The 15,088-nt window shown below is 37.2% G+C and overlaps 2 protein-coding genes across 5 annotated transcripts in view; one reads left to right on the top strand and one right to left on the bottom strand.

Moving 5' to 3' along the window:
* LOC121946633 (cell division control protein 42 homolog) overlaps window positions 1-6,785 on the top strand; it is a 6,992-nt gene extending 207 nt beyond the window's left edge. The window contains exons 2-6 of one of the 2 annotated variants that reach the window (XM_042491296.2): window positions 473-606; window positions 720-792; window positions 1,374-1,483; window positions 4,230-4,427; window positions 5,263-6,785. In XM_042491296.2, the coding sequence (XP_042347230.1) occupies window positions 502-606; window positions 720-792; window positions 1,374-1,483; window positions 4,230-4,427; window positions 5,263-5,352 (576 nt within the window). In that variant the 5' untranslated portion in view covers window positions 473-501 and the 3' untranslated portion in view covers window positions 5,353-6,785. Of the gene's footprint in view, window positions 1-472; window positions 607-719; window positions 793-1,373; window positions 1,484-4,229; window positions 4,428-4,587; window positions 5,162-5,262 lie in introns of those variants that run through there. The other variant, XM_042491297.2, reaches the window with a different exon arrangement.
* LOC121946631 (F-box only protein 6-like) lies at window positions 6,659-15,088 on the bottom strand. 3 transcript variants are annotated; one of them, XM_042491291.2, is made up of 7 exons: window positions 14,935-15,088; window positions 13,143-13,243; window positions 11,430-11,679; window positions 10,617-10,731; window positions 10,423-10,518; window positions 9,492-9,627; window positions 6,659-9,401 (listed from the first exon to the last, which is right to left on the bottom strand). In XM_042491291.2, the coding sequence occupies exons 1-7, from the start codon at window positions 15,008-15,010 to the stop codon at window positions 9,255-9,257; spliced, it is 921 nt and encodes a 306-aa protein (XP_042347225.2). In that variant the 5' UTR covers window positions 15,011-15,088; the 3' UTR covers window positions 6,659-9,254. The 3 variants fall into 3 exon arrangements, with proteins under 3 accessions (XP_042347225.2, XP_087938057.1, XP_087938056.1); XM_088081931.1 differs by having other exon boundaries at window positions 13,143-13,301; window positions 14,935-15,086; XM_088081930.1 differs by lacking the exon at window positions 14,935-15,088 and adding an exon at window positions 13,718-13,847.

The following is a 15,088-nucleotide window of genomic DNA, read 5'->3' as shown; positions in this document are numbered from 1 at the left end:
TGTTTTCATGCTTCGTTTTGTCAGCTGGGACTCAGACAGAGCGAGAAACCTGCGTTAGTTTACAAGCTAACGTTAGCCGGCCGGTTGCTAAGCTAGCTTACCACCTAGCATTGTTTAGCGATTGTTATCTTAGCTGGCTGACCCGATACACAAAGTAGTTTCACTATCGTTACACGCTTTTTAAAGAACACAATATCATATCGTGTGACTGACCCATTATCTTATTTACAAGTTTAACAGCAAGATAATAAAGCGATTAAATAAACGAGTAGCCAGCGCTAGCCTCCGCACAGTGTTGATGATGGGGTGTGACACTAGTTAATGTTGGGAAACACAGCCTTTCCCCCTTAATTAATCAAAGCTGTCAGTAGCAGCTGATAAGGATAGACACTTAAATAGCCTGCAATTATGTTAGGACCAGTGTTTATTTACATTTACAACATAATAAATATCCAAATGTGTTATCTTTCAGTTGCTAACGTGCCAGCAGAAAGCACAGAGATGCAGACTATCAAATGTGTGGTGGTGGGTGATGGAGCAGTGGGTAAAACCTGCCTTTTGATTTCATACACCACCAACAAATTCCCCTCTGAATATGTACCAACGGTGAGTAAGTTTGGGGTGTTTCACAGTCAGATGCATACTGTTGGAGAGACACATTTTGGTTGAGAAAACCCCCTCAAGTTGACACTAACATGCCTGTAATTCTTTCAAAACAGGTTTTCGACAACTATGCAGTAACTGTAATGATCGGGGGTGAACCATACACCCTTGGATTATTTGATACAGCAGGTAAGATTATTTTTGACTGATCGATATTGGTTTTTCAATATCAGTAGTTATACTGATCATTAGCACTTGATGAGACCATAACCAATATTTGGAACACATAAGCATTTACAATAGCAATTACAATATTTTTTGTCAATATTTAGAATTTGGAATATAACAAACTCCAACACAAAACTTTAGCTAACTGCCTTTAGCAAATGTTTAATTAAAATTTAATCTTTAAACATTATATATAGCAAGATTCCAGCAACTTTTTAAATAAAGTTCAGTGAAACATTGAATAGCAACAGCCTGCTGAGGTTTTTCAAAGTAAAAGTTCCTCCCATGATGACACTTTCATTGCATATATTACAGACTGCCTTCCCTAGAATGTGAAACGCACACTTTTTTTATTAATAAGATATATCGGCGATCATTAAAATAAAATGTTGATACACATAATAGGCAGAATGCCAATTAATTGCTCCGATAATCGGCCAGGCCCATAATCTGTCGACCCCTGTTTTTGACTATTTCTTTTTAATTGCATTCCTACCTGTCTGTTATAAGGTAAACTCATTTGTGGTGTGGTCTTTTTACAGGTCAGGAGGATTACGACAGATTACGACCACTAAGCTACCCACAGACAGATGTCTTCTTAGTCTGTTTCTCAGTTGTTTCACCTTCCTCGTTTGAGAATGTTAAAGAAAAGGTGAGTACACAGCGTTTATCGGAAAGCAGTGGAGTTGCTCACCCGCAAATCTGACAGCATCCTTTCCTTCCAACTAACTGATAATGAACTGCCCAGCTCACCACCAACATCGTTAAGCCCAATTCAGATCAAAGATTTGCGACAAGACGAGTTGAAACTTGCAACTACTTGCAGAGTGCCGGTCTGCAGTGTTCTAAAAACCTGCCAGTTCTCACCAATGTAACCAAAAGAGATGATTCATCATTTCTGTAGCAACAATTTTTGTGCTTCCGTTCTGATTTCCAGCTTTTAAAATAAAATAAGATTGAGGATAATAGTGAGATACTTGTTACAGCTGCATATCTAGTGGGCTGGTGATGAAACAGAAACAATATAAATAAAACACCATGCAGCACATACACCGAGCAGCAGCAGTGATCCTCCGTCCGACATCGGCACACTGTGAGGACAGAGACTGACAGCCGTGCCCATGGCCGCAGGGGTATAAAATGTGGCAGACTCGGGTTCAGTGGGGATGGAGGATGTTTGTCAGAAATTGACAGCAGCGAGACGCTGACACGCAGATAACGGACATGACCAGTGGATTTTGTTACAAGCAGGTTGGCTGTAGAAATAAGTGATGTGCCGTACATTTTAAAATCATTCGCTAGCAGTTTGAAAAGCTTAGTTGCAGGTGAAACCATAAGTTGAGCTAAGACCGACCGGTTTACAGAGCTGCAACTTTTCTCTGCAACGTTCTAAAACATTTGTGTCTTGTTACGAATCATTGGTCTGATCTGGGCTTTAGACTTTGATGGTCAAATTGAGGTTGTGACGTCAGGTGATCAAAATTCAGTGTCAGGTAAATGTTAAATGCCAGCGTCACTTTGATGTGAAATACTGACAACAGATGGAAGTTGATATTATATTGGTTTTAAGTTGTGTTGTCCAGTAACCAAAAATTATCATCTTGCAAGCGTCTCATACCAACATCAACCTGACGTAGCAGAACCACATTTAGTTGGAAGATATGGAGAACAAAAACCATCATCTGCAAAACTTCATAATGTCAACATTCACTCAACATGAAATTCTAGTGTTAAACATTTAAAATATCGCTAACCCAATTTTGTGTTTGTCTAGCGTAAGTGTTTAACTTCTTTCCGACATCATATTGACTGATACTATCAGGAATAAGGAATAATACAATAAAAAAGGACAAACAACTTTAAAAACAGCATGATTTTAAATAACTATATATATATATACCCATAAACATGCAAACTACTGAAGTAGGCTTTAGTGATGGTGTTAACTCTAAATGCAACACATTGTGCTGTTGAGTGTTTTTCCTCATCGCTGCCTCCATCATAAATCACTGGATGGCTTTTATTTTTTTACTGGAAATCACCCAGGATCCAATGATCACAGACAATGGTCTAATTAAAGTGTAAAGTAGGGGATGTTTCAAAAAGCCAGAGAGGAACATTGGCCAGATAAACAGGAAAACCATCGACTGTGGCCTTGTGATACTGATACCGTTTTTCAGACTAAGTGAATGTGATTCAGTCGTGCATGCTGATATGCAAACATTTTTGGAATATGTTTCCTGAGGCGGAAATATCTGGTTAACTGATCCTGTTTTGTTAATGACCCTCTAACAATAGGAAGTCTCTAATCAAAGGAAGTTTTGGTCATTATGGTTAGAAATTGCCTCATGGCGTTACAGCACACTCTTATTTGACAAACGTCTTCCGGTCTTGCATATACAAAGCATGTGGACCAGGAAAGAAACAAACAAAAAACAAAAAAACAATAACCCACATGAAGTGTTGACATTTAGTATTAAATATCTCTTGATTATCTCCATAAAGAGCTTTTTTCCCCTATTATCCCAGCCTTTCCTCAGATAGCTGGCTAATTTGTATGTTTAATATGTGCACTGCCGTCTCTGTCTTTGTATATCATTCATATTTGCAAAGTCAATTTTTATTTTGATCTTGCCAAAGCATCATGCAGTTCACAACAAAAGGGACAGAAGAAAGCAAAATAGAACTTACTATCTATAGCGTTGAGACAACATATTAGACTGAGTGGTTTAGAAACATATTCTGACCTTCTTGCTACAGTTTGAATCATGGAGACCTCTCAGGTCTTCTGGGACAGGTCTGCTTCATCTCCCCAGAGTCGAGACTAGTTTTTATGCACCACATATCTGCAAAAAACTCCCCAAAAACCACAGGTCTGCTGCAGCACTGTTTTTTTAAATCAAGCCTGAGATGTTTCTCTTTACTGCTGCCTTAGATTAAATCACATATTTATTAATTTCTTACACTGCACTGTGACTTTTATTTTTGTGTTTATTTTACGTTTTTATTTTTATTCTCAAGCTCTTTTAAGTTTTTAACTGCATAGGAATGTCTTCTGTATTATGTCCCAGTGCTTTTTATGTTTTATGTTGAATTGCCTTGTTGCTGAAATGTGCTACATAAATAAACTTGCCTTGCCTCGACAGATCCACTTTTCTTTTAGATTAATATACAGTCCAAAACGCCAGCCTTTATATTTTACTTCACCAAAAAAACCTCTAACTGCCTCTTCTCCATGTAACCTTATCCACAGATATCCGCTCCCCTCAACTGACTGCCATCAAATTTCAGAGAACAATTTTGCCATCACAAGCGACTTCATAGCGTTTTCTTGTGTAACAACAGATGTATCTGCCTTTTGTTGATGAGCGCTCTGTCGCTGTGTTTTTATTCCCCAGTGGGTTCCTGAAATAACTCACCACTGTCCCAAGACCCCGTTCCTGTTGGTAGGCACTCAGATCGACCTGCGTGATGACCCCTCCACAGTGGAGAAGCTAGCCAAGAACAAACAGAAGCCAATCACCCCCGAGACAGCAGAAAAGCTGGCTCGAGACCTTAAGGCAGTCAAATACGTCGAGTGCTCAGCCCTAACGCAGGTAAGACCTCCCATCAAACAACTCATAAACCCGGTGTGGCTAGCATGTGCTTCTAACAAGGGTGGAAACACTTGTCTTTTGCTAACAGCATTTGGCTTAAAACTCCATCTAACTCTGTGTTGTGTGCCTGTCTTTTCTCCTTCTTTTCCTCTTTCTGTAGCGGGGACTGAAGAACGTATTTGACGAGGCTATCCTCGCCGCTTTAGAGCCCCCTGAAACTCAAAGAAAGAGAAAATGCTGTTTGTTCTGATGTCTTCTTGCATCTTGCTTTGCCTCTCGATCGTCTGCTGCTTTCTCATTGTAAAGAGATGTCCGTCACTAAAATAACCACAATGCTCTTTTAAACTTTGTGCCCAATAACCCCCCCCCCCTCTGTTCATGCGTGCTTTCTTTTCAACTCAGCCTAATCACAGTTACCCATGCTGCCTGATATAACAAGAGTGCCAATCTTAAGTTCTTCTTTCTTTTGTCCGCACCTCGTGTGCAAGTCTGTGAAACTGGACGGGACTTTGTTTTTGTTATTTAAATTTTGTTATGATCTCAATATTGAGCTCTTCTGCATCAGTTGTACCCTACAAAGCATTTATGCCACACTCTGTCTTAGACAGCGGTAACCTTTTTTTCTACTGCAGCATCAAAATTTTCCACGAGCTTTTGTCTCTACGCAGACAACTTGATCATGAAGGAGTCTTGTATAATGTTATTTGAATAAAGGAAAATTTTGATCGCCCTGCTCCATTTCTACTCAGCCTTCTTTTGCAATTAGTTCCCTGAAGATGTTAATTTGTATTTGGAACACAGCCCTGTTTTGAATATTAATATTTTATTTCCACAGAAAGGATTAAAGAATGTGTTTGATGAGGCAATACTGGCTGCCCTGGAGCCTCCTGAACCTAAGAAAAGACGTAAATGCGTTCTGCTCTAAGTTTCGTCGCAGCCTTCTCTCCACACCAGTTTCCAAATCTAGGTTAGCAGTACTGAAGAGGTTTGTTGCACAAGCACATTCCAGCGTGAGTTGAGATATTATGAAATATTTGCATTCTGACTGACTTAACCTAAATACATATTCAATGTGTTGAACATGATTTTCAGAGTAACATTTGATGATGTTTGTGATGATGCGATGCCACTGAAATGTTCTCACGTGATGTGAACACTGAATACTTACAATACCATAGGTGACCTGTCAGGTTGTTCACATTATGTTCATGTTAATTTTGAAGTGATATTCTCAAAGAACTTGCTATGAAATGGTCTTTTAATAGAATTTCTGTTTTTTATGACTGTCCTGTAAAACACAACACAAGCTGATAAGGTTGAGTTAGTGAGCTGCTCCAATTATGTCTTAGTATATCTCACATCTTTTTTTTTTTTTAAACTTTCAAGTAATTCCATCAAAGTTGATTTATACGTTCAAAAATATAGTTCATTCAAACAGTTTGTTTAATTCTGACAGCGTGTGGTTGAGACCGCATTGTCATAGAACGTAAACATTTCCCAATAATTTAAGAATAATGCAAAGGGTTAATAAAAGTTGCTGCATTTTACCCCTTTTTACATAATTTCATGTTCAATGTCGACATAGCCTCCAGGTGAATCTGAGAAATATTTGACGTCTGACATTTCTAGGCTATGCTCCATCGTACCACAAGTTTGCCAAAAAAATAAGCTGATAAATTGACACGTGTCAAAGTAGAAATCTGCAGAAGCTGACAAAGAAATAGGAAACGTATGAAGTTTTAAATATGTTAGCACGCAAGATTGGAAGTCAAAAATAGCAACTATTAATTAACATGCAAGCAGATGGAGCACAACAGTCTCCCAGTCATTTACTTTTTTTGACAGATGTGCGTTAACAAGAAGGTGATGTGTGTCCTGAATGCTCCTCAAAAGTTGCAGGAGCTGAACTTTTGAGGAGCATTTCAGCCTATAACCCCGGGCTAATGAACCGTTTTGTAAACCGAACATACTCGCTGCTGAAGTCAGACAGTAACACATTGTGACAGTTCTTACAAAAATGCTATACATAGTTTGAAACCCTGTGAAGAATTTTTGAGTGACTGAACTAGCACTATTTGCATTTGTCTTTTACTATAACAGCGCCTGGATGATGGGCTTGAATTTGATCTGTAAATATAGTGAGTTTAACTCATAACTTATTGACTGAATACAATGTGTGCATTACTGATCCAGAGATTTAGAGGAGCCGAGGTGACGCTGAAAACAAGGAAGATGTTGAGAGTTTCTTGGACTCTTTGGTTTTTATTCAATTTGACATTAAAGTTGTACTGTATCTTGCTTGTGATAAAGCATCACAATAAACCAGTATTATGAATAAACCTAACTTCAAATACTAAATGTTGTCGTCTGACTTGATGGTTACATAGATTAAGAGTTACAAACTTGTATACATGTCACACAGATGTTTTTCATTATAAACTGTCAGTATCACAACGTACACATTAAAAGAGTAGTGCAAAGAATAGTTAACATTAAGGCTGGTTTGTCAGATAATAGTGCTGCAGTGTGAAAACGGCACATATGAACACAATCCCTTGTAATCTGAGGGATCAACTTTTGAAAAACTTCTCTTGCCATGTGGCCATCATTCTGCACTCACTGATGCCTTCATATAGCTTTGAGTTATCACTCCACCTTGCAATGATTTAATCTGAGAAATAGGGCTGGATATCATTGAAAGAATTATGATACCAGTTCCCTTAGAGTGATACTGATAACAATTGAGTACTTCATTTGATAGCTTTGTTTTCTCCATTTGACATCTATCAGGTGAATGAAAGCATTCAGTTGTGTAAAATGCCACCAGCTGCCACAGGATGCAGTGTAGCCATACCTTTTGAATGTTTTGGTGGCATCTTAGCAAACAAATCTGCCAACTGCGTCAAATTCACTGCACTGGACTTCACCGAACTGCTGACTGTATGGTTTTTAGCTGCTGCATTAAATTGAAAACACCTGTCATAACTGAGTGTAAGCAAAACCATTTTTTTTCTTTTAAATGTTTTAGTCCCCTCTCTAAATTTAGTTTTTTTTACCGGTCTGTCAATGCAGCGCAGGCAGAGCTCTCCATGAGAAAACTTTTAGACCCACCACAATAAAAAGTGTCACTTTCACTGCGTGATGTTGTTCTGATCCGTCCGTGCTCAGAGTTGGGACAAATTTTAATTATATTTTCTTTAAACTGTTTAAAAAAAAAAAGACCAATAAATCTACTTTGTACCTGCGCCCTTAATGAACGTTCCAGCTCCAAAAATAGAAAATCTATTTGGGGTGGCAGATGTTTTAATCGTGGTGGGTCGCCACAATTAAATCAATGCAATGCATAGGTATCAGCTACAGATACCCGGCCCTACTGAGACGCAAACTTATATCAGAGCTGGATACTTCATTCTGTTCTGCAGAGTTGCCCTGATACTGTATATGGCATCTTGTCCTAACAAAAAATATCCATGAGCAGTTTGTATACAAAAACACACAAAAAAACAACTGCAATCACAGTTTAGTGCACATTTTCAATAAAATTTGGAATGTTGTAAATCTACTGTTTTCTGAAACTGATTGTGATATATAGCTTTTAAATGTGAAAAACTGTACTGTGTTCTTGGGGACCAAACTCATGGATATATAATAAAACACCAGATCCAAAGATGGCTCCTTTTCAATCCAATGGAACTGCTCACTGGGCACATATATTAATAAATATTTTAGCTTCTCCCACTTGGCTTATAAACTTCACATTGTGATGAAGATTTTTAAGTAGCTTTTCTCAGCTCAAGGAAATATATCTATAATATCTAGATGGATCATAATTTCAAAAAAAGTGTCATAGTTCACTTTGCAGTTCAAGGTATTCTATTAACAGTTTTACAGATGCCCTCCTTTACATTTGTGGTCTATTTGGGGGATGCTTTTTGGGACATGGGGGGGGGGGTTTCACTGCAGTACTGTGAGTAGCCACTGGAAAAAACTCAATGCTGAACTGCGTTCCTGACCATATTGACTATTTGGTACTAAAAACAATTCACCTCACTGCAAAGACATGAGGCTCAGTGAGAATAGTGGATAAATAACCCAGCAGAGTAGCTGTGAGTACATCCAACCCGTTTTGGGGCCAGTTGCTGAATTAACCTACATATAAACATAACAAAGAATAAATATCCGCACAATGGGGTACTTCAGTGTTTTTACTCTCTCTACTCTCTACCCATCCAATGATGGGTTGTAATAATAATTATATTTAAAAGCTTAGTGTGTAGGATTAAGTGGCATCTATTGATGTGTTGCTGAACTGAAACTCATCCCTTGTACCATGTGTGTCGGGGAACTACGGAATCAACGCAAAAATGCAAATGGCCTTATCTAGAGCCAAAAACTGATTCGTCTGTTCTGGGCAATAAATACCCTGAACTCCTCCACACACTATATTTTTGTTGATTAGTTCATATGGTCTTTCGGGGTGCTTTTAATTTAAACTAAACTTTCATTATTTAGAATAGCATTTCAGTTTCACTCATGTTAAGAAAAATATTATACTTTTCAGTTCTGCTGTGCTTTACATCTCGTGACCCTTGGACAGTTTGTCTTCTCACGGTGAACATTTGGGAGTTCATTTGCAGCATTTCGAATATACCGTTTCATAATGTAAACATACACTATTCATAGATTTTTACCTTAAGAAACTTTCTTTTATCAAGTAAAATGACCAGCGTATATGGAGGAAAATAAGACATGGAGCAATTTTTTAAAAAAGAAGGTGCAATTCTGCAATCTCAGGCAGGCAGCAGGTATTAAATGAATCCCTCAGAGCTATGTTACCATCGCTGGACAAATCTCGACACTGCTGTCGGTAACACGAATCCCATACCATCCTGCCCAGAACTTTGTGTCTTTACCTCCGTGGGTAAAGCGGATGTATCTCACTCCTGGTCCGTAGTTCTGGAACACGTGGGTTATCTGAAATACACAAACCGGTAAGTTAAGAGTCATCATTAAAGCTTTGTGCGTCCTCTGGACTTCCCCGTATTAATTAACTCTTAATCATACCTGATTCCATTTCTGATCGTTCCACTGCTCAAAGTAAATAGTCTCAGGGGCAAACTTCTGGACGGGCATCTTTTTTTGATTCAGCAACTCTACGCAGATCTCATATTCGCTGCCACAATCCCATCGTGGTGCGAACCTGACACAACACAGACGCAAAAGCATGTGCATATAGATCAGGGGTCAGCGATTAGGTTCAACCAGTAGTCGTCCAGCTTTTTCAGTGCTGTTATTGTTGGGCCAAAAATAAAGCCTCATCAGAAACACATTCCTTTTTGTCTCCAATATGTTTTGTTTGTCTTTTAGAATTAGCTTATAAGTTACAGTTACAAATATTAGACGCTAAGTCTGCTGTTTGCCTATCACTGCACTTGTTGCACATTTGGTTTGATTTTATTTAAGCAAAGTTTTAAAATATGGAACTGGTTAAAGGTTTTAGATGCAATTTTGACGAATCTTTTTAGGACCACCACCAGCAAAATAACTGACTAACTATATCGTCTGTTTTTTCAGACTTCCCTTAATCAATACTCATTGAAACACAGAAGACCACCAGAGGGTCTCTCTCTTTGATCATCTACTTCCATCACTGCCATCGTCATCTACATTATTGTTATTTAAAAAACATCTGAACAGGACTCTAATTTGCAAAGACTCATACACATCATTGATTAATTTGGAAACCACCTCACTTTGTAAATATAAACTTTTTGACATTTGTTCATTTTTATCAACTTTGTATTACTGCTTAGTCATGAAATTGATGATGAAACTTTTTTTTCCTGTCTTTTCTATACATGTGTATGTGCAGATAAACAAACAGATAATAATGGAAAACAACAATAATCTGGATTGTTATTGTGAATGACTCAATTTGCCATCAATTTAAGAATTTATTAGAGTTTTGAAAGTATTTAATGTGTCATTTTCTCACCAATCGGATATTTTGATGTCTGGCTGGAAGTCATCCATAAACGATGGGTTGTAACCTTCCTCCTCCAAGTTAATCAGCTGCGACTTCCTGCACAAGCTGTAAGAAGAAAAAAAACAGATAGGGCTTTTGCTTTTATACAACAGAAATGTACCATATCATATATGTGTTCGGTATGACTGCTGGTGAATACTCACAAGTACGAAGTCACAAAGTTCTTCTGCACTGTCACATTTGGGTGTGGCTCCATCAGGTCTTCTACTTTCCATTTATCACCACCATTCTCCAAAATCTGCCAGTTCTTCATTTTATCTATAGAAACACGAGGGGGAGGGTTATGAGACCACTATTTTTGTAAATCTAAATTGTTGTTCAAAATAATCATTTTTATACCAATTAGTCATCCTATGCTACACTGATTTTGTGAAAAATACTTTTTCATGCATGCCTCCATAGAGAACAATGAATCCAAAATTTGAGAAAAATCTTCATGAATTACAATCATAGACGACCAAGTTTAACAGCAAAACTATATCAAAACATCTCTTCGACTTGTATGCTCAGTACTTTAAAAAAATGCATTTTTGCATAAAATTTTCTATTCGAAACACTTCAACATACGATTTATTTCTGCTTGTGCGCTCCATTGAGCAGAGTTCAAGCATACTACTCATAAGTGGAAGTGTTTTAAATAGTGAGGTGTGTGTGTTTGGAAAGTACTGAGCATACAACTGGATATATCAGACTTGGATTATACTGCACAAGTTGTGTGAGAGTTTCTACACTGATGTTTTGATAAGGTTTTGCTGTTGTTCAACATGGACCCAATTTTTACTTCAATTTATCACAAATTTTCTCCTTTTTCATATTCCATGGAGGCATGCCACAAAAGCTAAAATTTCTTTACAAATTCAGCATAACACGAGGTGAGTTACTGACATACAAATGGTCATTTTGTGGTTGAAATATTTCTCTAATATAAAAAAATAAGCACAACTGTGGATTCTTACGTTCTCCTCTTGGATTCTTGAGAAGATTTCTTCTCTTTGTGCAAAAGAAGTAAAACAATCTCCAGTCTTTGGGTATTTTGGAAGCATCGCTGAGGCGATATCCTTCTCTTCTACATCTCTCTTTCCACAGAGACTCGCTGTCAGCCACTTCCTTCCACTGATGACACACTGACCGACAAACGCGCACCACCTGATAGGGAGGAAGATTCAGGAAGATCTCCTCTAAGATCTCCAGAGGAACAGAGAAAAACTGAAAAGAAAACAGAGAGGACACAGATTAGGTCAAACTCTGGATAATCTGTTCAGTTTTCAAACTTTGTACCAATGCCGATTACTGTTGACATTATCACAGCTTTTAAAGTTACCTTTATGACTATTTTTCATTCAAAAGATGTTAAAAAAACATAAAGCTGATAAAAAAACATCCCATTCTGACTTTTAATACTGCTCAGTTTTGGGCTTTGTTTCGTTTTCATTTTCGAATTATGAGGGGTTTTTTTTTTTTTTTTAGGGACTTGAGAGGGGAGGGGGTGTTGCAAAACACGAGAGGCACTTCGAATAATTTTTAAGTTATGTTTTTTGATTTGGCTTAGAGGAGGGACATTCAATGTTAAATGGTCATATTTTCTTTTTTTAGTTTAACCCTACAACGTGCAAGTGGGTTTCAGAGGGATGCTTTCTAGAAAAATATCCAATATATATATTATCTTACCCTTCTGCTAAATTAAACCAAAATTAAAAGTCTAGCTTCATAAAGACACACGGCCACATCCAGCTAATGAAGTTGATCATTTTATAAGTTTATAAGCAAACAAACAAACAGTTGATGCCAGATTTTACAAACCGTTAAATTTTACTTTAGTGGTCAAAAAGTATAATGGTGGGGAAAGTATTTAGATCCTTTCCCTGAGTGAAAGTACTACTAACACTATGTGAAAATACTTTGTTACTATTAAAACAGCACTGAAAATGTTACTTTAAAAACAAGTGAGTAGCTATATATGGGAAAACGTACTTGGAAAGTAAAAGTAGCCGAAATATCTAAATAATAATAATAATAATAATAATAATAATAATAATAATAATAATAATAAGTAGAAGAAAAATAAGAAGAAGAAAGAAAAAGTCAACCACCACTGCAACTGCAAATTAGTCTAAACAAATGAGAAAATGACTCAAACATTTATTTAAGAAAATAGTTGCCAATTAATTCACAGTCAGTCTGCAAAGTAATAGACTAATGCTTTCAGCTGTACTATAAACTGCTGGATAGTTAAATGTATAAAAAAACACAACACTTTTAACTTGTGTTTTTTATGCAAAACAATTAATTTGTAAAGTACCTAGTTATGCTGTTAGATATATGGCATGAGGTAAAAAAAAATGTATTTTCCTGTGAAATGTATAAGCAGCATAAAAAACCTAGACTTAAGTAAAGTACAAAAACATCAAATTCATACTCAAGTAAAGCACGTAAGCAAATGCACTTATTTCCATTACATACCACTGGAAAAGCATAAAACAGAGCACCTAATGTGTGTGTGTAAAACGTTTAGCCTGCATGGTCTAAATTCAAAGTCTTACTTGTTCAAATTCCAGTTTGCAACAAGTAACAGTTTGTTGCAATCAAAGGTCACTCAAAATAGGCCACTTGTTGTGGCTGCAAGCTCTCTCAGCAGTCACATGGTGTTGAGAATAATGCAAAACTCTTACATTTTCCTGGGAAATCGATGATTCCTGTTTTGCAGCTTTAGACGAGCTTGAGGCTGAAGCAGAGCTGTGAGTTGCACCCATGGCTGCTCTCCTCTTCATGCCTGGGAAAGACCCACGACTTTACGACTTTACAGCCAAATAAACTCTGTCTCTAAACACCTGTCGACGGAGACACTCCTGTGTTTGAAGGTTTATATAGCCGCAATGTGACGTATGTGGACACAGTTATTTATATCCGACAACACCCAACACGAAAGTGCAGTTCGGGGTACACACTCTTGATAAACTATCAAATGAAAGTAGCTTCGATGTTTGTCATAGCCCTAAGTTTAGCAAATGACCCCAGAAAGGGTCTAAAATGACATGTACTTTCGGTTATACTTGTGTCACAGAAATCCCCAAGAAGACATGACTGATGGTATCCTATTCGCTGATAAAGGAGGCGCTCGGTTTTGGTTTCCGGGATACTCCAGCTGGAGGATAGATGAACAGTAGGAGGTAGCCGCTAAAAATAAAGCAGTAAAAAGCAGCTGGACTCAGTAGCTTTTAATATTAGAGAACGACAATTCACGTACTTTTTTCATGTACGCCAAACACAGAAAAACGGGAAGCGTCGGTTTTGTTGCTAACTCCGCCCGTCCCGGTATGTTTTGGTGTACGCCAGGTACAGTAAACAGTGAACTGTCTTGAGTCACTCCTGCCATGGATCATGTCCATGGATTCTGAGGAAGTCCTGCACGAAAACTTCCGGTGTGTGTCACCCATGTGGGCGGGCCAAGTGCACGGGCCCTGGGTAAACCCTTGAAAAATTTGGAGCGACATCAGTTTTCTTTGGCTGCTTTATGCAGTGATGCAATTTCTTTAAAATCATCGAAAAAGGCGATGAGCAACTTATATCCCACAAATTGCAAGAAATTAATAGATTCAGCACTTTTTTTTAAAAAGCTAGGGGAAATATATTTATAAATATCACAATTACATACCTAGAATTATTTACATAATTATTATGTTTGTTTCCTAAGTCTGATTTGCCCTGTTTATTTGTTTTTTATGATTTATTTTATTTTATTTGCTGTTGTTGTTTTGTTTGGGGGAAATTTCTTAGAAAAAATGAGCATATATTTTATAAAAATCATAATTACATATTTAAAATTATGTTACATAATTATTATGGGGGTCAAGTCTTGTTTGTCCTGTTTGTTGTTGCTGATTTTGTTGTGTTGTTGTTGATTTTTTAAACTAATTTTCAGGCAATTTTCTGGTACTTTTTATTTTTAATTTCTTGCCATTTTTGGAGGGTAACTTCTTCTTTTGTGGCTCATCACCTTCTTTAATTGTTTTTGAAAGAAATCATGCCAATATGCCTGGGTTTCCAATAGTTAAACCTGAACATCAACTAAAGCACAATAATAATAATAATAATAATAATAATAATAATAATAATAATAATAATATTAGTAACAACAACAACAATAATGTGGGGTTTCTATTAAACATGCATTTTTGAATGAATGGAAAATATTTTTGGGGTAGGGGATCTAACTGCTGGAATAAAAAACTATTACTTTACATTTGCATTACAATCTGTTATTTGTAAGTTACAGATTTAACTTCTAAGCTGAGCCAAATGTTTTCACCATAATCTCTCAAAACATGCAAAATAAGGTGTTGAGGATGACAGGATAATATTTAGGGAGCAAGGATGGTGTGAATCCACTTCGAATTTAGTGTTACAATTTACAAGAAATGAACGGAGGTTCATGCGGGGTTGAGCTGCACCTTAAAAACTGACCTTTGTATTCTTCTGTGGTGCTGTAGTCCTTCAGTAGCCCAGCAGAGAGTACCATTCCTAGTGAGTAAGCTAACATTTGTGCAGCTCTTACATATATTGCAAGTATGTGAGAATGTGTCAGTGCAGTGGTGTTGTATTATTTGGGTATGTTTGT

This window comes from Plectropomus leopardus, chromosome 9 (genome assembly GCF_026936395.1).
Source record: "Plectropomus leopardus strain MGB_pleo_1.0 chromosome 9, ASM2693639v1, whole genome shotgun sequence".
NCBI classification, from domain to species: Eukaryota; Metazoa; Chordata; class Actinopteri; order Perciformes; family Serranidae; genus Plectropomus; species Plectropomus leopardus.
The sequence above is the reverse complement of the archived record's forward strand: the minus strand, read 5'-3'. Positions and strand labels throughout refer to the sequence as shown.

Bases quoted from the DNA above. Each gene is read 5' to 3' on its own strand.
- LOC121946631 (XM_042491291.2), bottom strand. From the start codon at position 15,010: ATGTTAGCTTACTCACTAGGAATGGTACTCTCTGCTGGGCTACTGAAG. The intron at 13,244-14,934 runs GTCAGTTTTTAA...GGTCTTTCCCAG, and splicing joins CACCACAGAAGAATACAAAG to GCATGAAGAGGAGAGCAGCC. The intron at 9,402-9,491 runs GTATGATTAAGA...TGTGTATTTCAG, and splicing joins ACGATCAGAAATGGAATCAG to ATAACCCACGTGTTCCAGAA.